This window comes from Eutrigla gurnardus, assembly GCF_963514095.1.
Source record: "Eutrigla gurnardus genome assembly, chromosome: 6".
Classification (NCBI taxonomy): Eukaryota; Metazoa; Chordata; class Actinopteri; order Perciformes; family Triglidae; genus Eutrigla; species Eutrigla gurnardus.
The window spans coordinates 26854134-26880097 of NC_139920.1; the positions used below are offsets into that span (position 1 = coordinate 26854134).

The 25964-nt window shown below is 42.1% G+C and overlaps 1 protein-coding gene across 1 annotated transcript in view; it reads left to right on the top strand.

The window, feature by feature from the left end:
* Window positions 1-963: 963 nt before the first annotated feature.
* LOC311014464 (uncharacterized protein) overlaps window positions 964-25964 on the top strand; it is a gene marked incomplete at its 3' end in the record, with an annotated part of 36741 nt that continues 11740 nt past the window's right edge. The window contains exons 1-2 of the mRNA XM_084011086.1: window positions 964-1022; window positions 11479-12041. Coding sequence (XP_083867212.1) covers window positions 11512-12041 — 530 coding nt within the window. The 5' untranslated portion in view covers window positions 964-1022; window positions 11479-11511. The remainder of the gene's footprint in view (window positions 1023-11478; window positions 12042-25964) is intronic.

The following is a 25964-nucleotide window of genomic DNA, read 5'->3' on the forward strand; positions in this document are numbered from 1 at the left end:
TCATGCTGCCAATACAATTTATTTGCGTTTGCTGCCACCCAGCGGCCTGAGTGTGCATCACACGCAGACACACTACTGCATTGAATCGCCTTTTCCATTCATTCATTAAAAAAAAAGGAAAAAGAGATTTACCATAGCCCACTTACCCCGAGTCCGCTTCATTTGAGTCATTTCTCATCACAAGATTATTGCTTCATTTTTAATATTTTTTTTTCATTCGACTGATTTTTTTTTTTATTAGGGCTCGAGTTAGGATTCTCTCTTTACTGGTCCCTATGGCAACAAATGGAGCGTTGTAAAAAGCAAATTGGCGAAATACTTTGATGATAGGATGTGTGTGCTCACTGTTTTAACAGGTGAGTCATAAATATATAAACAGCGGCGCAGGCTGCCACGGAGCCGTAAAGACTGATCAGGCTTCCAGGTTACTGGCTGCTTGTTTGACCACGCAGACGGCAACAAGTAGGTTACCTGATGTTTACGAGGACACTGCGATACAGGCGGAGTGACACGTGACAAGATACGGTTACCTGACGTGTCATGACTTTAGAATATGTCAAACAAAATCATTTGTTGTGGGTTCTTTTCAATAAAATGTGTTAGGCTACTGACTGCTCAAATCCCCCCTGACTAATAACCTCTCTCTCTCTCTCTCTCCATCCCCATCTCTCTCTCCCCTCATATCTCTCTCTCTCCATCCCCATCTCTCTTTCTCTCTCCATCCCAATCCCCATCTCTCTCTCCCCCCATCCCTCTCTGTTTTTCCCTCCCCATCCCTCTCTCTCTCTCTCTCTCCATCCCCATCCCTCTCTCTCCATCCCCATCTCTCCCTCTCTCTCTCTCTCTCTCTCTCCATCCCCATCTCTCCCCCTCTCTCTCTCTCTCCCTCTCTCTCCCTCCCTCTCTCAGTGCTGGCAGGGGGACAGTACTACGGCGGAGGACGTGGTCTTACAGTATCTGCCGGCACATTTTCATTTTCTGTGGAAAGGTGAACGAGATGGAAAGGAGTTCTCTCTTTTTAGGTAAGAAATTATATATTTATATACATCATTACTCTTAGGCTTTAGACAACTAAAAGCTGTATTTGTTTGTTTGTTTGGAAGGAGGTTATGTTTGTGTGCCACCCAGAGGATCAGGGTGCAGAAATCCATAATGAGCAGTCTTCATTGATAACACCGATCAATGGAATAGACGTGAATGAGCCTGAAGCTGACTCGAATCACAACAGTCAGCAGTTTTGCTGAAAAACAGTTTTTTTGATAGGCTACTACCAATCGATAGGATTTGAGAATTCTCTGTGTAAATATGTGTTTTTTCTTCTAAATGTTCATTCCTGAAGCTTCGCTCTCCTTGGCTTGTTAATTAGCCTGCACAACAAAACCAATTAGCACTGTGTCAGTGTGCAAAGACAGTGCCAGAGCACTAATCTCTCTCCTCACTTTTACCAGTGCAACAGGCTGAGACGAGAGACTGAGTCATTCCTAATACAAGAACATTCAAATCCTCACGTTGCTCAGAGTGACGGAGCAGGACTCGGGTAGAAGGGCCACATGGAGGCAGACTTGAATGAGATTCTGCAAATGACTAAGGGGGCCGAGGCCAGATAATTATACAAAAACAGAAAAAGAAATCAAGTGCAGGAGAAGAAATCTCTCCCTTTTTTCTCATATGCTGGGGACGGCAGCGATCATTACCTCAAAGGAGGGAGGAATTAATTAAAGAGGAGAAAATCGAGACTACGTTCGCTGCAGTGAATTGAAAGGGAGTGCATGTCTGACAAGTTGTTGATGAGGTTTTTTCATCCTAAACTGCCACAATTCGCTTGTGTCACCCATCTGTCATCTCGCTTGTGTGCCTTTGTATTTCTACGACCTGGAACTGATGTGTTTAGGCAAAGCCCATCCATCAGAAGTCCAATAACAACCTCTTTTTTTTCTCAAGGAGGGTGACAATAAAAGAAGAGGCAGTTTGATTAATCAGTTGCTTGAGGCGAACGCTGTGTCGACTTCAGCTCTCTCTTTTTTTTTTCTTCCTGAAGTGAAGCCTTAAAATCGCAGTCATGCACTCCAACAGCCCGTTACTGCTCAGTGGTTGGATGGGCAGGTGCTTTGTGTTGGAATTGATGAAATTATCCTGTGAATGAGGGCAAATGGACCGTTGCTTGGATCAGTCCTGCTTCTCCGGAGGTGCCTTGTTAATTATTTCTTCACATTAACATGTTGTCACCTACCACCCCCCAATTTAGTTTGCCTATATTTCCTTGCTATCGTCTCGTGTTAATCTTTTTCTCGTCAAGTGCTCCGATTGTCCCGGTTGAATAACGCCACTCTGTCTCTCAAATTGCAAATTGGTTTTCATGGTGTATAAATTAGTGCCTCCATTCAGCAGTCGAACAGAGAACCTGACTGTACCTCCGGAGCTGAAACAAGACGTGTGTTTCTCTCTTATAACTCCTACAATGCATATTTCACAATACCGAATCATCATTTACAAAGATATATCATTATATAATCTTTTATCGCTCCAAGATGCTTCATATATATCAGAGCAGGTGATCAATGAAGATTCATTTATATGTTTTGTGTAGAATGGGTCCATGTTTCAGATGCAGCGTATTTGCTATGGATTCATTTGGTAAATTATTAAATGTCAGAGGCCTTATTGCCATGTGCTCCCAGTGGAAAACAGGACATTCTTCCTTATATTATTGGCTATATATTGGGATGGAATGCTGTAATGTCATTGTCCGGACATTATGCCCTTGAAGCCTCTCTTTTTTTTTTATGATTTTATGCTCTGACGGTTCCTTTCCGCTGAATTCGATTACTTCTAGGGCAAGATCCCATTAGATTTAAGTGGTTGTTATTTATATCAATTTATTATTCAATTAACGCTGCACAGAAGCGAGACTATCTGTTGAACGGCAAAACAAACCTTCAAAATGTGCAGTTGAGCATGTTTGTATATAGAAACCGACAAATCGGACCCCCTGTTCATCTGACCGTCACTGAAACTTTCTGATCAAGTGACAGCACAGGGCAGAGGAAATGCATCATGTCCCCCCCCCCCGTCATAGCTTCTTCCCCATGAGGCTACTTTACCTTCCGATGATTGGACCACAACAGTGTGGAGGTCCTATTAGTCGTGTTGATCATTACTCATCTGATGTGTCGTGTAATGGTCTTTCCCGGAAGGTCATCACAGCAGTAGGATCCCTTTGAGGAGCGTCTGTCATGGTACACCTGGCTGTTAAAGACAAAAAGCCTGACTTCCTGATAGAAAACAAGCGGAGTAGTTGACAAATATATCAAACTAATAAATACCGTTTATGAACCATGTTGTTCCTCGTTAGGTCTGACGAGCACGCACGTCCACTACAAAGCAACATGCATTCAAACCGAGGTCATTCACGGAGCAACACTTACATAATCATCATATGAAACTTTAATAAACCCTGCAGCCAAACTGGGTTGTTGTTGTTCAACAATAACATATCACAGTGGAGTGATACAGCAAAAAATCATGAATGAAAAATGAAATGAAAGTAAATGGATGCATGAGATTTATTGCTCAGGACTTCTTTGTGCAACAGGTTTATTTAATATGTATGGATGGAAACTTTGGAAATCTATGCCAGATTCATGGTGCCAGATTCATGGTGGCCAAATTATGTCTCATACATACTTTGAAGATCCTGGGATTTTTCTTCTAGAAGAAGTTTTTCAGTGAAATATCACCACTGTTGGATAGAAAACCATTAAATCTGGTCGAGATATTTACGCCCCCCTCAGGTTAAATTCACTGACCAAGCTCTCTTTTTCTCTCACATTTTGTAATCCGGTCACATTGTCACACTCTCAACAGACAGTCTTGTTTTGGTTTTTAAATAAACTATCAGAATTGATGCTGTTTTTTATTCCTCGCCCAAACCTGTGCAACTTCCCCACCGACTGCTGCACTTTGAGGCCGAGGCCGAGGGCAAACCTTGGTTGATTATTTAGACTCCAGATTTATTACATTAAATATAAATCATGTAGTCACTCTAAACCACCTGAGATGATTTATTAGACTTCAGACACTCCCTCTGGAGCCACAAAAGACTTTATGCAACACTCTTACATATTCAGTATCACCATCAAAAGTGTAAAATCGGTGGAGTTTCAACATTTTTAATTTGTCCAATAGTTCAACTTTGATATTTGCATATCCTCTGCTTCCGTTTGCTCCCTGAAAACGCACAACAGCGTGTAATAGATTGTTGTAAATTTAATATGTACATGTTGGCACCGCCTAATGCACTCTGTGTAATACGGAACAGTAGAGCAGCGGCTGTTTTACGAGAGAGTCCCTGCTCTAAATTAGAGGCTGGGCTAAGCTGGAGAATATTAGATTTCTAATCAAAGAGCAAAGACTTAAACATTCATACACACTGTGTCTCGGCCTTACAGTGATCATCGATTACGTGTCGGCGTTCCTTACTCTCCGATGAGCCGTCTGTTCGGTTCGTTTGCTCTTCGTTCTTCCTGTTTGTACGAGGCAAACAAAGCGGCGAGATAAACCCCAAGCAAAACTTTACTTTGAGTCATATTGTTCTGTGTTTCCACTGCATCTGACAGTGTGTTCAAATTCAAACTCTGGATCCTTCACACTAGCATCCAAAAAGATTCTGATACAGTTGATGAAAAGCTCTCCTTGTAATATTTGTTACAACCCGTCATCTTATTGCCATATTCCTCAATTTTGCCTGTTTGATGAAGAAGCACATTTACAGAAAAAAAGAAGTATGATGGGGCGACTGTGGCTCAGTTGGTAGAGCGGGTTGGCCAATGTTCGGAGGGTCGGCGGTTCGATCCCCGCCCTTGTCACTGTGTCATGGTCGTTGTGTCCTTGGGCAAGACACTTCACCCAGCTTGCCTCGTGTGAATGTGTATGACTGCTGTATGTTTGAGGTGGGGGTCGGAGGGGCCGTAGGCGCTGAATGGCAGCCAGGCTTCCGTCAGTCTGCCCCAGGGCAGCTGTGGCTACTATCGTAGTTTACTACCACCGGTATGACTGTGTGTGAATGAATGGAACCCGGAACCCTGTCAGAGAGCTTTGAGTATCTTGAAAAGCGCCATATAAATCCAATCCATTATTATGATAGGATATAAATGACAGCAAATAAATGCTACTAGAATAATGACTGTAATGATCAGATTTCTACCATCTAAGCCATCCTCAAGATTTCTTAACATTGCGGTTGACTCTCCTGCACCTCTCCTACAAACGTTAAAGGTTATTTTTCAGACGATTCAAATTTTCACTCCCTGACGAGGTGCTCGGCCGTGCAGGTTGAGGGGTGTTGGTGAAATACGAAGTGTTTGTGTGAGCCGTTAGGGGCAGCAGGTGTGAGCAGGTTTCGGTCTCTCCATCACTCCTCATTAGTAACCTTGCCGACACCTGGACGTCCAACGAACGGCGTGAAAACAATTTAGCCCTGATATCGTCTTGTACAGTCTAATGCCACGTTTATACGTACATATTTAGAGAAAGAAATATTTAAAAAATATCATCGTGCACACAACATCGTTTTCAAAAAATTTGGCATTTACATCAACCCTCATAAATACGCCGTCGACCGCCATTATAACGATGCCAAACCTATGGGCGGCAGTGTAGGGAGAAGGATAAAGCCATGCAAGCCAACCAGAATCCTCAGAATCAACAACAACGAAGAACACGAGCGACTTCCTGTGACGCTTGAGAACCTAAAACCCTGTTTCTCCCAGTTGACGCGACAACACATAACCGGCGTTATCATAAAATCTCCACTTTGGCCGGAGTTTTTAGAAATAATCTTTTTTCTGTGATAAAAACGGGGTTTTCCTGTAAATGAGAGGCCAAACCGCGTGGAAATATCTGCGTTTCCCCTTCATGTCAACGGGGCCTAATACTGTGATTCCGTTTTCCACATTCTGTCGTGTAATTGTGTCGTAGCTGGGAAGTCACCACACAGCTGTGAGTTACACATTAGATAGTTTATGGACAATTTCAGATAATGGCATTCTGAAAGCACGGTGACGAAGGCTAATCAACAACCAGCCTCTTTAAAAGCCAATCAGGATGATTATATGAAAACCACAGTCAACTTTCTTGGCAGTACGGTTCTTATAATCGTGTGCAGCAGCCACGGCGGAGTGCAGAGGGAGCAGCCGAGCACCGGGGGGATCCGGTCATGGCATTGAAGTGTGGTTGTTTTTTTCCAGAGCTCTGTGGTGAAGGTCTGTTTGTCGGACCGGTGCTGGTATGCGTGTGTGGCTGCACTAATGGCTCTGATAATGGTTGCTTGAGGGAGTGGGGCGAATCAAAGATGTTTTCAGCTTTTATCTTCGACTAATTATACAAATTGTACTTTCTCCCTCCACGTTCCCGATCACAAGACATTGCTTTTTGCTTTTTTCGTGGCGATATCACAGGAATAGTTGGACATTTTTTTGGAAAACACACTTATTTGATTGGGAATAGTTGGATAAGAAGCCAAAACAAAAGACATCACATAAGGGGTTGTTTAGCGTATTTGGATCTATTTGTAAATCTCACTGTGGCGATCCCTCTAGCAGATGGCTGACCACCATAAAGTGTGTCTGTATTGAATATGCTGTAGGCTATATGTATACATACATAACGTGGACAACTGTCTAAATGACCTTTATGCACCATAGATAGCCAAGTGCACTCGTCTTTTGCTGATAAGATCTGGACCGACTCAAAGAGCACCCTCGTGCTTGTGGCAGTTTAAAATAAAGGTTTATTGGTGTTTCATGCTAACTTTTAATATCTGTGTACATTTTATAGCTTTCATCTTCTGGAAGAGTCCCCAATTTGGTGTTCAACCCTTTACTAACCATGTTCGTTTTGATGTTTGTGCCAGCCTATTTAATTAGTATTGATTCCAATATGGCACCTTTCTGAGTGAATTTATTTTGCCTCCGTTGGTTGTATTTTCCTGCTCTGGTGCTTTTCTGTGAGAGAACAATACCCACATCCAGCAGTCTGTACTCAAACACCCCTATATGTCAGCTGAATTGTGTTGGCATTCCCATTGAGCAGCAGCCAGTTTAAAAAACATAATTTACAAAATGGATTCGGTAAGCGTTGGATCAATGGAAATATCCCCTGCCATTTCTCAGACAGACCTCCCCTCTGCCAGGAACCATGCAATGGACAACTGTATGGACAAATACACATATTCATATACTTCACTGGCCTTCTCTGAGTGTGTCTTATTCAATGCACATCATTTTTGCAACACTTACTAAAGCTGTGTGAGATAAGAAAGAGGTCAGCTCATAATCATTAAGCAGCTACGATTAAAGCCACTTTATATTGTCTCATGCTCTCTGGTCTGCAGAGAATTGCATACCATTAACCCCCCCAGAAAGCAGGAAAACCAAGGTGCCAGAGTTAATCATGGAGGTAATGGACAAACATGGTCCATTAGACACTATAAAAATATCAGATCGTTTGAAATCAGAAGAGTGAGAGGAAGACAACCTGTAAAAGTGTGAATCGAGAAATTATATATAATCAATTGATTTATGGTAGGGTAGGACATTCAGTAAGGACAGTGATTACATTTTTGTCCCTTTTTCATGTCAAGGATAGACGTCCAGTTGAACTATTCCAATTATTTTTTGTTTTATTTGCCTATTACAGGTAAAAAATAATGTAGATATTTTCATATAGTTGTTAGTGGTCAGCACTATGCTGAATTGCATTACATTAAAATTTACAACCGTAGTTTTTAATGTGCATGACGATAAACTTGAACTCCTCCTGCATCACTGAAGCAACTTGGCTTCATCTAGGCATTAAAACATTATATATATATATATATATATATATATATATATATATATATATATATATATCATTATATGATTATAAATGAAATAAGCTCATAAAATAGTTGGAAAAATAATGAGTATGATTTAATGATTATTATGATTGTTGGTGGCTTTTCCAAATACATTTGCAAATGTTTTTATGTTTGAGGTTTCACTTACCTTAATTGACCACGTGGGGGCAGCACAATCTTGATGCACTTTATTGGGTTAGCGAACAAGCGAACAGACCCGGGGCGGGAGGCTATTATCATTTACTAGGAGTCGTGATTCTGGTTGCCTGACAAATGTAAGTTCAATATTCACTCTCCGTTTAGCTATTTTTTGTGTAAGTGTCCACTCATTCCCGAGGGAAATATCTGGTTGTGTAGCTGCTAGCTAAATGCTCCCCTGGGCTCATTAGCTAGCCGACCGCTAACTTCGGTGCTGAGCTGCTAGCTCATAGCGGGTTTAACGGCCAAACACCGGGAAGCTGTGACACAAACAACGAGTTAAAATACGCCAAAAGACAGACTATAATGTTAATGTGAGACTAGGTAAATCAGTTAGGCTGGACAACAACTATCCGGTGGACGCCAACGGGATTAGCCGTCTCCATAGAGTGCCGAAGCGGAAGCAGGAAGTAACGGCGCCATGGGTCCTTTCGGAGCGAAAAAAATGAATGGTGTTCAATGGACGGAAAATAATTATTATCTGATCCCCCGGTCGTTATGCCTTGGATTACACAAATGTTGTTTATAGGCTTAAATTATAATTTTCCATGTCAAGAGTTTGACCGTTTATTGTGCAATTCTTCAGTTAAAATTCATTGAGAAAACACAATGATAAAGACTACATGTTGTGTCGCGTATGTGACGTCACGTCATCGCCCTTTTCCCTCCCCATCGGCGAAGTTGAGGCTCTCCACATGACCCGACTTATAGTGGTTCTCCCCCCTTTCGATACTTTTATTCTGCCCTTGGAAAAAAGCGGTGAAGTGGAGCAGAGAAACAGCCATCTCGGCGGACTTCGGACTCGGCGGGTGGTGACGTATATCATTCGCGACGAGAACAGCGAGGAGCTGTAGTTCACAAAGCGGCTCACACAAAACCTAACTTTATCAAAACTCTTCGCGCTTAATTGTCGTCTTCTTTGCGTGAAAAATTTTCTTTAAATATCACAAAGAACATATGTGAAATCCATGGCACAATTCAAACGGGACCAGAAAATAATTTGTATCTACCCATTGAATCGCATTGATATTGTTTTGCTTTTGAGGACCCATGTCCCGGAAATGGAGGGGCGGGACTTCACCACTCTATTAGCTTTAATGAACCGATGCTGCCTTCAGGTGCGAATCGGAAGATCCTACTTCCTACTTAAAAATGGCGGACGTAAGGTTTACTATCACCCGCGAATTGTCAAAATCCTTTTTTGATTGCATTATGCACATGTATTCACCACAATTCCGATACCACGTGAAGGCAGCATGAGACCCTTGCCTCAGTATTCATGTTGAATGATTAATTTTAAGATTTTTGACACATTTCTTTCATTTATTTAAAAAAAAAATGTAGCTTTCTGCTTCATGAATAATAAATCAAATTGTTGCTGGTTTTGTCTAATATCAACCTCTTTTCCGCTGCTTCTCAGCCTAAAGTTTTATCTAATTCAAAGGCTTCATCCTCTTCAGTGACATAACATAACATATAGGCTATAACGTTATGTATCACGTTATTTCAGTTTAAAGAAATGTTGATATGTGGAAGTGTTAAGACCTCCAGAAATCAAGGATATGCAGCTTTCTCGTGCAATTGATGCTGCCATCAACTCAAGAGGGCCTCCGATCATTAGTGCCCCATTATTAGCGGTGTATCCACTTATTGACAACGGTCTAATTAATTGCTCTCAGCAGTCTGATGGATTTGAAGCAGATGCTCTGGGCAGTTGAATAGCTTTTATCCGTTCATCTAATCTGCTCTCTGCAACTACACAACAGACTCCTTTTAACAGAAAATTCTCAGCTCAATATCTTCACCGCACTTGTTATTTAGAGCCATTTCTCTCTGAGGAGCTGTAAAACCAGAAATCTATCATTCAGCTAACGAAAATGGAAAGGGCTGCAATAAAGCTAGAGTACGAGCAGCAGCAAACTGAGGCTTTTGCAGGAAATGGCATTAAGATCATGTGCATTTGTTGAGTAGTACGTACCCAAAACCAGACTAGAGCTCGATGTTCCTACCAGATAGAATACACTTTTCTGGAAATAATATTAATTGGAAAATAATAATGTAATTGAGCCATTAAGCCAGTATTATATGATTTTCAGTGTTGCGTTACAGCTTAGCAAATTGGTTCTGATGCTTCTAGGACTGGTAATATTTTAAATTAACTGAAGACATTAAGAGCTGTTGGACCATTGGCAAATTGCCAAGTTGAACAAATTCCTATTCACCAGGAAGCTGGATCTTTCAGGCTTTTGGCTGTTTTTAGCTATAATCCAACACCCAAGCACAAGCTGGCAGAGCGTCTGCACCTGTAAATGGTAATAATGTTGCTACATCATGTTTGCTATCGGTATATAATGCAAAACTACTGTCTGTATCTGTATAGATATCAGTCTGATACTGACTCAAATAGCTGGTTTTGGTGACAATAGGCTGGTCTGGTATCAGATACCATTAGTTTATTAGATATCAATCTTTTCCCAACTGGTTTGCTTTTAAATGTGCTTTATAAATACACTTGATTGGATATATATTTATATCTTACATTTTGCTCTACAAAGTAAGAGTAGCAATGTTTAAATCAGCCTGATGTTGCCTTGCACATAAAATAACGCCCTCAGTCTTCTCCACACAGCGAGGCATAGAGCCTGTTCATGAATATTGGTGTTGGATCGATACTTGTTTCAGGCCGACTCCAGCGAGGCCTCCGGCAATTATATATACATTTACGTTTTTTCAAATGTAATTTAGTTCTTGTAATTTTGGAATCCATTATGATCTGATTTTGAACAAACTACCCAGCTCTAATAAGAGCCTAATCTTACCGATGACAAAAGCCATCAGAAGAGACCAATAAGACAAAATGTCCTCACTTTAACCACTTTTGCATGCATCAAAACAACAAATGATGAATTAATTAAAAAAAAAAGGATGAATCAATACTGAAAATAATTGTGTGTGTGAGAGAAACGGACAGAAATGTTGCCGATAGATGAGGCTGCTGTTCACATCCTCACTGCAGCCGTTTCAACACAAAGCACTTTTATAAGCAGCTGTTAGCACTTAACACACATCCAATGCATCGACGCAGGTCACAGGACAGCTCTGCTCTGCTTTTAGTTGTGTTTTGTTGTGTTTTTTGTACCAAGGCTATGTTTCAAAACAAGGGGGAGATAGATGACACAAAGTTAAATCATGTTCGTCCTGAACATCAAACTTGGACAAATCTTTCCACGTGTTTCCTTTAAGAGCAACAGAGAGACATTTCTACACAAATCACAGTTCCAAATGAATCACAGTTCCAAACCAATCTAATAAAGTCTAATGTCTAATGTCTCACTTTTTCCCCCTTTATTTCATTTCCTGTCTACTCCCTGTCCTTCCTGCAGCACTATGCTGAGATCCTGGGCAGCCTTCCCACCATGCTGGAACTCGGCTCCTGTTCGGTCAGCTCTCGGTCTCTGACAGGGGACCACAATGCTTTGGGGCTACCGAGAGCCACATCGGGGCCGGAGTGTCCCGGGGGTGGTCTGGGCACGGAGGCGATGTGTGGTAGCAGCATCCAGAGGCACCACATCCTTCACTCGTCTCCAACGGACTGTGAGAACTGGCAGAAGCATCGCACAGGACCGGCCGGACGGTCGAGCTTGTTGTCGGAGTCCCGCTCCTTCCTGGAGCCCCAAAGTCTCTCAACCAGCTATGACACCCTCTACCTCCCACACGTGTCTGGCAATGCTCCCTCTCTCCACCCGAACCGTCTCGGCCTCACTCTTGACGTGGCCTCGACTTTTGAAGTGGGAGGGGGATTGCACGGGATGGATGGAGATTTGGCGGTCAGTCCGAATGTGATGAAGAGGCGTCGGGGCGGCCTGATCGAGCAGAGGGACATCGTGAAAGCCCACCAGGCTCATAAGATTCACAGCACACCACAGGCACGACGCAAGGAGTGGGAGTGAGTATCATGTTGAGCATCCTGAGATTTTTCAGAGTAAAGAGTAAACATACTGAAGAAAATGTTGTAACCGGCAACATTATGGTGATGCAACTAAAATGGATATAATGTATCATGTAACACTTTAGGTAGTAACACTTAATTTAGGGCAAAATAATCCTGACAAAATCTGGTATCACAGGGATTTTATTGTTTTCCAAAATTGGAATTGAAAATTAGTGTTCACGCCTTTTTGGGTACAATTAGAAAGTTTTCTCATTAGTCATATCAAACATCACACAAAAATATGGTGTTGTAAAGATGGTGAAACATGCAATGCATGGGTTTGTGTTTGTTCACAGCACTGTTAAGTCAGTATTAGTGCAGGATTTTGTTTTATTTAAAAAAAAAAAAAGAAGAATATCCGCCTTCTTGGTGAGAGTTGGATGACATCATTCTCATGTGTGCATACAGTCAGTTAGCTGAACAGCTAGCATGGCTCTGTCAAATGATAAAATCCACCTACCAGCATCTGAAAGCGTCTCTATTTTACACTAGTCCTACCTATTTTTGCTCGTATTAAAGAAGGCAAAGTTTAGAAATAACAATTTGCTGTTTTTCTGGGGGTCTATTTCTTGGCTGCAATACATTGACAAGCAATCAGCGAGATTCTAAGTTAGTGCTCCCACTCCCAGCCAAGACATAGTGGGGGCATGTAACCCCCCCCCCATAAAACAGAAAATTGTAGTTTTTTACAATTAGGTTTGCTGTTGTTTCTGATGCTTCCAGTCTTCTTCCTAAACGGCGTTTACTGGCTGCTGCCTGTGTGTGTGTATTTACTGGTTTCCTGCCCTGCAGTGCTGTGGATTTTCCAGCTGATTATAGCGTTGATGCCCCCCTCTGTTTCCCTGCTGAAGCTGGGGCTTCACCTTTAGGGGCATTGGCACCCTCTGTGCCCCCCTCCCTCCCGCCTCACCACAGGTACAGGATGCCACATCCCATACTGAGTTATGTCTATAGCTAAAGAGACAGGCTTGGGGAGCGTGACGGGAGAGAGAAAGTGGGAAGATGGATGGGAGGTGGGAGAGTAAATGGATGATGACATACAATCAAAGTAGGGGATAAATAAGAGGAGTAATTTTTTCACAATGGGAACCTCTCTTGCTAAAATATGCATTTGATATTTAAGCTCGTGTGAGAGGGGTATTGATGTGGTTGTTTACCGGATCACCGGGCTTGTTGAGATGCTCGGTCACGGACCAGATAACTATTCTCTCCCCTGCCTGATATAATTATTACGATACTACATGACAGATCTACACTTCATCTGCCGAGAGGACAATGATCAGAGTGAGTCAGGATATGTTACAACCATGAACATCCACCTCTCAGGACCACTTAGTAACAAACCCACAGCCACCTGATAGGAGGATGGGAAATTAGGTGTTGCACCTGAGCCAAAGTGTGCACCTGCTTTTGTTTTTCCAAAGGAAATTAGTCTATTCGCCTTTTCAAACCAAGCTAGAGCAATATGTTGTGAGAATTAAAGCTGGTGTGAGGTTGTTTTTTAACGGCAATCAAAAGAGCTCATGGCAGTATTAACCAGTCCATCCCTCAGTTTGTTGAGCAAGATATTGCCATGAAGTTTTGGCAATATCTTACCACACTTAAATTCATTACAAGGTATCTTGAAATCGCTGCTGTGGACTCTCTGAAGATAATATCAAAAATATCTTCCTGATGTTTTATCTTGTGTCATTATCAGGCCAGATTTCCCAGAATGCACTGTAAAAAAAAAACAAAAGGCTTTGATAATCCCAAGAGGATCTCTGTTCAATTTGCCCATGACATGACTTTCCATTTTGCACACCCAGGGTTAGATTAACAGTGTTGTCCACAAGATAACTTCAGGCTAGCATTCCAAGAAAATACTTGTTTTCCCCAAACAATGGACTTTCTTGACTTTAGAGACCCTGTGGTGTTTCCTCTTCCTTTTGTTCTTTCACACCGCAGACGAAATGTACTCTGTAGTCTGATAACCTTTGCCTAGTGTACTCATAAAAAAAACCCATTTCAGTCTAGCGTTTCCATGACCAGGGGTCTCATTTATAACCATTGTGTACACACAAAACGGGCCTGAAAGAGGCGTACGTCACTTCCAATGAGGTGCTTTGCATTGACCATATGGCGGGATATGAGGCCGATTCACGTACACACATTTCCAAGTTCCATTTGGGATTTATTAAAAGGAAATTCTGCACTGGCAGGTGGGGTTTTATAAATCAGATTCATGTTTGGCACATGTACTCCTCATTTCTACGTGTGCAATCATGAAGTGTGGTTCCTGTGCACTGGTTTTTAAATGAGACCACTGGTCTGTAGTGTCACTCAGACCAGAATACACATCCCCAGCCCCCCCCATGTTTGGTTTGCCAGAAGAAAGAAACGAAACAATCAGTGTGTTTTCCTCTGAGCCATTTGCATTGGGGATTCTAATGAGCAGCACAACCTCTATGAGCCACTGACTTTGCCTTTCGATTTTCTCACTGTGCTTCCAGTGAGGATCTTATGAAACATTTGCATGTCACGCACACACAGCTCCGCTTGAAAGACATGTTGAAACAGCAAACGCTGCTTTGTAAATGAAGCAATTAAGCCTCCAATTCTGGTATCTCGTTCTGCTTTTGGCAGGGGTTGAACGCGTTTGTATGTTTTGTGGTTTCTTTTTTTGTGCGGGTCTGCGTGTATGTACGTTTGTAGCATTTGACACATGGCGGTCTGGACGAAAACATCCTTTCGGAAGTGCTTGAAATAACAGTATTTAGAGTTGGCCTTAACGCAGCCCTAATGACAGTAATCACACTGAAACAATCTGGCATTTGAACGGCATCAGGAGTAGGTGTCGGTCACAAATAGATGGTTTTGTGTCAGATTATTGTGTATTTCTGAATGAAAAAGTATCATCGAGAGAACTAGACTAGAATTAGAATACTAGAATTTTTTCTGTGCAGCACAAAACTGGACAGCCTGGTTACTTTAAGTCCTGATATTGTGGCATCATTATTCAGACCCCCAAGACAGACCTTCAGTATCAGTAGGGTCTCCATCTTGCCCGTTATGGCCGGCCCTGAAGGACAGAAGGTCTTGAATGGTCTCTCAGAAGTAAAGCGAGAAGCGGTAAAAGAAGAGCTGCTGGCCCAGTGCGAGTAGTGGTTAATTTAAATGAGGCAAGCCAGAGTTTAGAGGCAGTTAGAGTTGTTAAACTAATTGCAGCATATGCTAAATCCCTGACTCATTAAGCTGAACTTGAAAACGGAGCCAGAGCAGACTTCTCAAGGAGTGGCAAAACGTTCTGGCCTGAGCTCAAAGCCAGTGTCCAAGTGACATCACTGGGAATGAGCCTGTGCCCAAAGATGATTTTTAAAATTCTAGAACCCACTTGTAGCCATTTTGTGTCACATAGATTGTGTTTGTGTAGTTTCTTGATTAGCTTTGATTTCCATTCTTCTGGGTCACACTGAATTACTCCCGTCTGAGGGCTCTTACACACACGTCAGTAAACGGATGCTAAATGAATGAGAATGAAGTGGAGAGCGCAGTGATGATAACACTAGTGGCTCTCCACAGTCTCTGGACAATTCAGTTGGGCGGTAAATATTTCAGAGATTTCAGAAATGGGGAAATGGCACGTTCTTTTTCTCCTCTTCACAAACACCAAGGTCAGCATGTAGCGTAAACATCTGTATTCATCTGTTCAAATTCTTGCCTATCGGCAAAGGCGAGTAACTCTAAATATTTTATATTGTAATGTATTTTGACGATGTAAAAAATTAGTCCAAAAGGAGAAAAATGTGTCGTTTTTTTAGTTTATGAAACCAGCTGGAGAAGCAACATTCAAACATTAGCTCCTTTTATAAAGAAATCATTGTCATTGTATTTGATTGATCTGTCTGCATCCATTTAAAAAAAAAAAACCTTGAGGCAAATTTGTGATTTGTGATATCGGGCTACATAAATAAAATAGACTTGACATGCGCGGTAAAAATAACAGATTCCTACCACTTAAACAACAAACTACTCCATCATATCTCTGCTCAGATGTGTCTGTTTCACAAAAGAGCTCATTATTTCCGTTGAATCATTCAAAAACTCACATTTGTCCCTAAACTGTTTACTTTGCACTAACACACATCACGGGCATTGCAGATGTTTTCCATAACTTGACATACTGCCTGTCGGTTGTTCTAGTGTGGCTGACACACACACACACACACACACACACACACACACACACACACACACACACACACACATATGCATCTAAAAATCTGCACACTGAAGACATACTGAGGGATGTCAAATCGAAAATTCCTGTAATACTTCACATGTGATGTATTCTGCAAATGCTGCAGGCCTCGGTGGTTACAGATGAAAGATGAAGACACCAGCACATCATCATTGCTGTAGCCAGCCTGCCTGCGTGTGTGTGTGTGTGTGTGTGTGTGTGTGTGTGTGTGTGTGCATTGTGTTATCAGTGAATCTGTGCAGGCTGTGTGTCCAGTCCGTGTCGGCTCTATTCTCGGCAGGAGTGTGTTTACAGACTTGGACACAGTGTGCCTCATTTCTTCTGATCACAACCTGATTGGAGCACACAGGCTATGCCGCGAGCCATCCATAATGCGTCTTCATTCGTCGACCTCATTGCTCGCAGCTTCAGTTTGAAAATTGCCTGTTTACAGCAGTGTCAGTGTTTTCTTTAGACACCAAGCACAAGCCTCATTATTTTTCCCACTGGTACAAAGAACAGGGTTCAGGGTTCTTGTTTTCATTGAAGTCTGCGTGAAGGATTCTGAGTTTAGCAGCGCCATAACCAAATTACCCTGCTTTTTGCATGAGGCATGGCACCAGGAACAACAACGCCCGTTAACCACTTTGATCCAGACTGTGAAAGCCCTGAACTATTGGCTATTGATGGACTGACATGCTATTTTATACATGCACCTCAAGTGATGAAGCCTGACCCTGGTGTTCCTCCTCTAGCTCCACCATGAGCTTTACAACTGTGGCTTTGACTGAAATGTCTGGTCAATTATTTGAAGGATTGCTATGAACTTTAGTCTTTGGTTCATTTTTTAGTTTGCGTTTAGGAAAGTGTTTTTGTTTATGTTGCAGAACTAATGACATTCCCACCCGCGTCATTGTGTTTAATTAGAAAATATGAGCACGCCAATATGCTGAACAAAGATTTAGCTCGGAGCACCAGTGTGTCGGTGTGTTGGCAGCCTCAGAGCTGCTACTTCTGCAGACTCTGAAAAATCATTGAGTAAGGCAGTTTTGCTATCAAAGCAGGGGTGTCAGCAGCATTTGATATGTGGGGGGGGTCCTGTTTAGGCAGGGGGTCCTGGTGTGTGTGTGTGTGTGTGTGTGTGTGTGTGTGTGTGTGTGTGTGTGTGTGTGTGTGTGTGTGTGTGTGTGTGTGTGTGTGAAACCAGGGAAACACGGAGTGGATTGCTGTGGGTATTCTTTTACTGATATAGTGGAACGGATTTGATCATGAAGCAATGAAAAGAGCGCTGGACACATTAGACCTGTTATGCACTAATATTTTAATTGCAAATGTGGGGGGTCCAAACGACTTTTTTTAAAAGGTGGAGGGTCCCGACTAGGGATGTAACGATACACTCAACTCACGATTCGATATGGTTCACGATTTTTTTGTTCACGATACGATTTTCCCACGATTTTCTTTTTTAATCAAAATGAGCTACTGACAAATTATGACCACATAAAATTATCTTTTATTTGTCGGAAAACAATCTTAGAGGTGCTTTCTTTACAGAAATGTACAGAAACTGTAACACAGTTTTTGTCATGTTATAAAAAGTGCAACTTAAATGGTCATGGTGTAACTGGTGTAATTCAATATCTTAAATAAGAAAAGAATATACAATCTTGACCAAAAAAAGAGGTCCTTTCTTTACAGAAACACTGTTAAACACTGTTTTTGTGTCTTATAAAAAAAAGTGCAACTGAAGTAGTTATTCACTTAAATAACAAAGAATAACTGGATTTTTAAAAACAAATCCCACATCAAAATAATAATATCAAAACATAAAATCTCTTCAAATAAACTAAGACTAGCTTGTGTTCATCACTTAGCACGGTGGTGACTGTCTTCAAAGGTTTGAGAAGTTTCATGATGTCCTCGGCATCACAGATGTCCTAGTTGTCCAGTGTGTCGATTTCACGAGCGTTACGACGCACTTCTGGGCTAAGCAGAGCAGCAGCCACAGCCGGTTGCAGGTCGAGATATCGTTCCAACATGTCCAAGCTGCTATTCCAGCGTGTGGTAACGTCCACAATTAGCTTGTGCTTGTCCGCCGGGCCGAGCAGTAGTTTTTGCTTCGCAGCCAACACAGCAGTGGCTGTCGGGCTCCTGTGGAAAAAGTTCACAATCCGCCGGATCCGACCCAGCAAGCGCTCTATTTCAAAGTTGTTGCCTACCGTCGCCATGTCTTCCCTCGTTCTGTGCCCCATACCTACGTAGTGACGTAAGTTAGGTGACTTGACGTCGAACAAATGAATCACCAACCAGTGACTTTTTTTTTAAGATAACGTAACCTATTTCTAAAAATAGCATTTGCGATTCATTTTTTCTGTCAACCGGTGCGCATCGTTACGCATTTGTACCGATTTTTAATCGTGTCACGATGCATCGTTACATCCCTAGTCCCGACCCCCAATATATGCTGGCGACGCCCATGCATAACCCCTTTATAGTCTTCACCCCGAGTCTCTACGACTTACCGTTCCCGAGATACAGCCAAAATAAAAAAGGAATTAACTCTAACTACATGTCTGCTTATATCTCTGAACGCATGGTAGTAGAGACTCGGGATTGGTGGTGTCTGACCTAATTCAACCCTTCTGAACACACCAGTCTTTAGCCCGTGTCTCTATGACTTACCGTTCCGGAGTTACAGCCAAAATTAAAAAAGGAAGTAACCCTAACCCAACAACGACTGGGACGGACGAGCGCCCGGCACGTTACTAGCTGTAAGCTATCGTTGCTATGTTGTAACATAGTCATACATATGGACGTAACGGCTTCATGGATTTATTACGGACAGGACGACTGCGCAGCTCAGTCGTTTCTTTATGGATAGAAAATCAAAACTATGAGGAAAACGTCTTCGTTTCTGCGGTGACTGGGAGGGACGACAGGCGCTCCGCTATCTACTGCTAATGTCTACGGGGTGATTTGAGGTGAGTAACTTCATGCTAAAACACACATATTTATTTCGTTTTGCAACACTATTTGAGCTAAACGAGCGCCGTGGTGTCTCGTACGGACCCAACCTGTGTTGCATAGGTCTTGGAATTGTTTTCTGAGGCCCAGGAAAGCAGATAAAAGTTGCCCCAATGGGTTAGCATTGGAGCGAGTCTGGAAGGCTGCCAGGCAGGTACAGATCTCGGGCTAGGCAACGTCAATTTTTGTCTGGTTTTTTGCTTCTAATAAGTCGGGATGACCCTGAGGACAACGGAAATGGGGTAAAAAATGACCGGATTTCTCCTTTAACCCTAACCCACTGATATGGTTCTTGTTGCTGTCTTGTTGCTGCTGTTGTAGAAAATCTATAGCTGTGTGTCCTCTTTATTTATTTTTAAAATGACATTTGAAGAAAATATATATTATTCACAAGTTGATCTTTGCAGTTTGTTACTTTCGTGTTGGTCTTGATGAAACTCAGTGGTTTGTGAAGCTGCTCAACAGAATGGGGAAGCTGTAATCTTTTCAGGGAAACGGTGACACCACCTCTGATTAACAAGCCGTAACAAGCCCTCCAACTCATACGACCAAATAGGTCGTGTGTCACGTCCTCAAATATACGACCTCTGGGAGCGTATTGCGGAGATTCTTCCGCAACGATAGTAGTGGTTAAGGTTAGGGTTAGGTCGACGTGTGGAGGGGGTCTCTGCCGATGATTGACGAGGGGCAATCGTCCGCGCACGCGCGGGGGGGGGTAGGTTTAGGTCGACGTGTGGGGGGGGTCTCTGCCGATGATTGACGGGGGGCGATCGTCTGAGACACCGGAGTGTCGGTATTTACTTGACCGCTAGAGGGCGCGCTATTTTGAAACGTAACATATGGTCGTAATTCGGTGCTTGACACACGACCTATGTGGTCGTTTTCTCGAGGAGGACAGGCTGGATTTCAATCCGTCTGCTTCTCTCAGTGTTCGTCTGCCCACAAAACCTGTTGAGCTGCGAGTCAGACGGATAATTCAGGAGAGAAGACCCAGGGATTTGCAAAGTCTGCCATCGGCTCATTCTCATTCTCAAAAAAAAAAAGAGGAATTTTAAAAAGCGTGTGCGATTTAAGGGATTTCCAAGATTTGTTTAAGGGGGTCGATTGCACTCTTAGCTTAGAGCTGCATTTACTAACACGACATCAGGATGAGGTCAACGGATGATTCCTAAAAAGGTCATCTAAGGCAGCTTTGCTTCTTCCAACAGTGTTTAACGACTGAAGATGTGACACTTTATTAGGCCTTTCTAATTTCATGAGTTCACAACGGAGAGAGAAACTGTCTCTCCTTGTATCTGTCTCCTTCTCCTTCATTATTGTCTCCCTGTCAGCGTCGGAGAAACACCCAGTGCAGTGTAAATGTCAGAGCTGTTTGTCATAAGTGAATTATTGATGATGACATGCTGAAAAGCCATTTTCCCTGCCACAAAAACCGTGTGTCTGTCAAACAATATGTAGAATGGAGAAGCGATGGAAGAAATGTGGAAATGTTTGCTCACGTGCACATTCTATCATAATGTTTTCATTTAATCTAACCGGCATATTTGTTTTGTGGCGAGGATGTATTTGTTGTACTGCGTTTAGGGCGGGGAGCAGCTCCTCATTAAGTGATAAAATGATATACTGCTGCTTGTGTTCAGCCTCACGCTCCCCCTCCACCCACCCTAATGTCTTTCTTTGCTCCCTCTCTCCCTCCCTCCCTCCTGTGTTTGGATGGCAAACCTGCAAACTGACACTGTTCATGACTGTCTCACTTAACGGCCTCCCTAAACAATCTCCCCCCCAAATGGGATATGAGTAAACCAAAACAGACAAAAGATAAATAAACTACCGTCAATCTCCAACTCAAATTAAAATCACAAAACCAGAATTCTAAATACATGATGATGTTGGAAAGCAACACCGTCAATAAAGGCGAAAAGCCAGCGGGGCTTTGAGCTTAATGCTAACGTCAGCATGCCGACACTGACAACGCTAACGTACTGATGTTGAGTAAGTATACTGTTTACCACCTTAGTTCAGTGTGTTAGCATGCTAATATTTGCTAATCAGCACTAAAGTACAACTGTGTTAAATGTGATTCGTTTCCAGGTATTTGGACATAAACCAAATTATCGGCACGACATGACAATAGCTGTCGCGACATTATATGCAAAACCAGAAACCCCAGAGAGTCAGGATATCGCCATGTCATTATGGTTCATCATCTGGGAATCATAAATGTCTGTATTTTGTTCTGGAAGTCAAAGTGATGGACCGACAGATCCATGTTGCCATTTTATGATTAGTTTCCAGGTATTTGGACATAAACCAAATTATCGGCACGACATGACAATAGCTGTCGAGACATTATATGCAAAACCAGAACCCCCAGAGAGTCGGGATATCAATGTCTGTACAAAATGTTGTGGCATTGTATTTTGTCAAAGTGATGGACCAACAGATCCATGTTGCCTTTTTATGATTAAATTCAGAAGTGATGTTAGCACAGAGCTCAACACCGCCCTCACATGCCCTATTTGTTGCCTGAACACAGCGGATCATCTGCATGCCCCCATTCACAGAACCCCATTCTTTCAGTGCTGGAGCCTTAATGTTACTCCCATACATCTCTGGGCTCATGCCCTGCTTTATGACACCAGCTATGTCTCCCGAGGGACTTCTCTGTGAAATATGGCCTTTGGTCCTCCCATTTAACACCACATGACGGCCGCCTGCTCTCTTATTTACTATTGCACATTCACATTCAGACGGGCACACACACACACACACACACACGTCAGAGTCCAAACGCATATGGTCTGCCGCCACTTGCGTGGAGCATTTATTATCTGTTTAATAATAAATAAGACCCGAGATGTGCTGATAACTCACTCGCTTCAAGCAATATCTTGAAATAATGTTTCAGGCGCTGTGCTGGATGGAATTTTTATGATTCATTTTCCATTTATTTTTGAACATGCAAGCGTGTGTCGCTGTCTTAATTGTAATACAGGAAAATAAAACGGAAAAGGTGCCCGAGGTACAAAAACATAGATCCGAGTGAATTTTCTGAACACTTGATGAAGAAATCCCTTATTTATCGACGCGGACACATCTGCTATCTTGGTTTACTGTACAGTTTCTGCTCGGAAAAGCAGCACTTTGTGTTGACCTCCCACTCTGCCCTGTGATATTAAACCATTTAGCACGGGAAGCAGTGTGACCTGCCAGCCTGTGTACACACACACACACACACACACACACAGATGCATGAAACACCCTCATGAAATGATGTTTGGCTAGTCAAGTGACTCCGTCAACCCCCTCTTTTAAAATAGGAACAGGCTTTCAACCGACATGAGGAAGGAAGTGATTTCGATCTTGCATCTTCCTGTTTATTGTCAGGTTGCAAAATGTCAGGGTATAAATAAGCAATACAATCGAATTACACATTCCAGGAACATTTTCATTGCTTCTTTGGCACAATTATTGAAATGAATATCTTTGTCCGCGGATTTAGATTGCAAGTATGCACTCAAATGTCATAACAGTCCTTCATGCTTCTGATGAGCTGAAGAGAGTTAAAGTGCAGCCCGTTCAAAGCTCCACATTTAAATATCAAAGATGATAGTGTCGTGCTCAATGCTGTTAGCTTATTGGAGCAAATAATACCTTTTGTAGTGCAACAGGATTTCTTTCAGCTGCTGATGCTTTCAAGCCCAAATGGGATTTGCTGTAGCTGTATAGCTTTTTTGGCACCTGTTTTGAGATCATAATTCGGTGTTGGGTCGTGCCAGCATCATCCATCCATTAGTTGTTGGAATCTAATGTGCAGGGACACAAGCTAGAGACATGCCTGAAGAGTGTGTGTTTGTGTGTGTGTGTGTGAGATAGTCATCACATCTGTTGCCTGACTTATGTTGCTCCAGGAGGGTAGAAGTCCTGACAAACGGGGAGAAGGATGCTGGGCAAGCAAATTGAGTCGTTGTCAACCTCCAGCATAGAAGCACAGCTTCAACGTCGTGTCTGTGACCTCTAGTGGTGCTGCTGAGAACTGCATCCTGCACAGAGAGAGGCTCATGCATGCATTCATGAGACAGACGGATGGTGTTTCAGCCTGTGAAGTGATTATTTGTTTACATCATGATGTCATCTTAAATTAATGGGTAAATCCAGCTACGGGGATTCACACGAGAATAATAATAATCGACATAGATTTTCTTGAGAATTATTCATGCGGAGGTACAAAATGACACCTCGCATATCTAAAGCTTTTTATGGGTTTCATTTGGCACACTTGAAGTCCGCCTGCATTCTGAAACATTGATAAGGAGAAGCATAGACTGCAAACACGATGAAACGAATCATTTCTCCATTTTAATCATCTGAAGCCCGAGTCTGATTTGATCCTGCGTGTTTTAGATTAGTCGTTCTGCCCACCAGAGGCCATTCATAATCCACAGTCTTAGTGATTCACTGCGGCTTCAGTCGAGCTTGTCTGCACAGTATGTTTTCTAGATCAGAGCAGCTGCCACTGAAGAAGCCATTAGGTAATGAAATGGGGAGATACCATCATGTAGAGTGAAAAGTTAAACATTCCCAATCTGCAGCTGCTGGGACGTTCTCAGTAATCTGAGTAAAGGATCCACCAGCCTTCTGGTTCTGACGAGCTGGCCCTCTGACACCTCTGTTATGAATGTACAGCTGCATGTTGGCAGTATTGATCCGTCTGGCTGCCAGATTGTTTATTAACACCCTTTTCATTCACTCAAATTCCGAGCCAGTTAGATATATGGACTAGTGGATGGTTTAATTTAAACAGTAAATAGCTGCCGCACCAATCAGTCACTGAGAAATCCTTATTCATGGCTTTTCTTGATTAACCCACCTGCTTCCTCTTCGCTGTATATTATGATTTCCATCATCAGGATTTATAGTTTTTTTGTTTTTGTTTTTTTTTTAGTTTTGCACCGTTTTGCTGTCATTTTTAGATTTAGAAAAGTCTCCAAACCACTGTGTAACGATGTATTATAAACACTTTCTCCAAATTTGTTTAAGGAAAACTATACTTTCAGGTGTATATTCTGCAAACCAATGATTTCCTCCTCATAGTTGTAATAAATGTGACAGTTGTGTCCACAGAGAAAATGCTTGCATTGCTAATGCTGGCTGAGAAAATGTAAATATTATGATTAGCGAATTCAGACAATAAAGGAGGGAGGACTCAAACACACACACGCACACACACACACACACACACACACACACACACACAGAAAGCAGGTTGAAGGAGAATTTACCAAAGGAAATGTTCTGGAACAGGCTTATAAATTGACAACAGGATGGAAGTCAGACAGTCAAATAAATCCAAGGGGGCTTGACTCTTGATGATGGGCTGGTATGCATATTGTCCAGGGAAATTTGGGGCATGAGACACAGGGCACTTATCCAGAAAGCAGGTTTAGGGAAAACTCTGAGATGAGGGAAACTCTGGGTCTTCAGTTCCAGAAAGAGAGGTAACATATACTATAGTGGTAATTGACTCCATGAACCTGTTTCTCTCAACAAAGCCTGAGTTTCTCTCTGTCTCCTTCCTCTTATGCCAGCCATGTGGTTTTATTTCTTCATTTATTTGGTCTGTATAAAAGCACATATCGAAACGTTAATGTGCAGATAACCGTTTAGTTTGTTATAAAGGACAATTTAAAGTTAGTTAACCGCTTTTATGTGTTAGTCATTTCTTTGAACAGTGTTTTTTTTTTTTTGTCCTTCTTTTTGCGACTGGAAGTTGTTTATTCTACAAAATATATAATGCAGCTCAACTGACATTTGTTGCAGGAGCTGAAATATAGCCACTGAATGCTGTTGAGCCAGATCTAAATACATGTCTCCTGTTTTTAAAATCCACTGTATTCTAACCTTGCCACCATTTCAAGTACAAATCACCAAGCACATTCATTCTGGATCAGATTGTGATCTTTCAATCGTGTTCCTATGTTTTTTATCTGGACATACAGGATCTGAAAGAGTGAGATATTGAAATTCGGATGGCATCTGGTGGATGGAGGGAGAAAGGCTGGAAAGTTCTTGAGTAATGATTCGTGGGCCGGGGGGAAGAGAAGGGTGGCTGCAGACAGAGTGAGACTGAGCAAAATAAAAAAAACTGAGGCCGCTGTTGTGACATTAAATGGATTTCATGTGGCTCATAACCATGAAAAATATATATATCCTCCTAATGTTTATAGTTAATGAGAATATAGAAACATTGTCAGACATTCGCTTCAATTTTAGACACCCCCGTTCTCTCCATTTGTCAAATTACGAGTACATCTTTTGAACTCCGAATATCCAAATGGAACGAAATTGATTCATTTTATGTCCCATTAAATAATGTAGTACCTCTATTTGTCACTAGATGGCGATACTTCCTCACCAATCATATTTCCCACCACCCTTGACTTAACTAAGGAAATATGCTGCATTAGACAGTGTAATGCTGCATTAGATGCATGATGTGACAGCTGTGCACATATGAATACGTGTCTGACTGATAGAAAGCCACCATTGGCCTTTTATTAAATTTTAATATTGGCTGGAAACGTCATCCACCTGCACTATGATGGAGGTAGAATAAAACCCTTTTCTTTGCACAG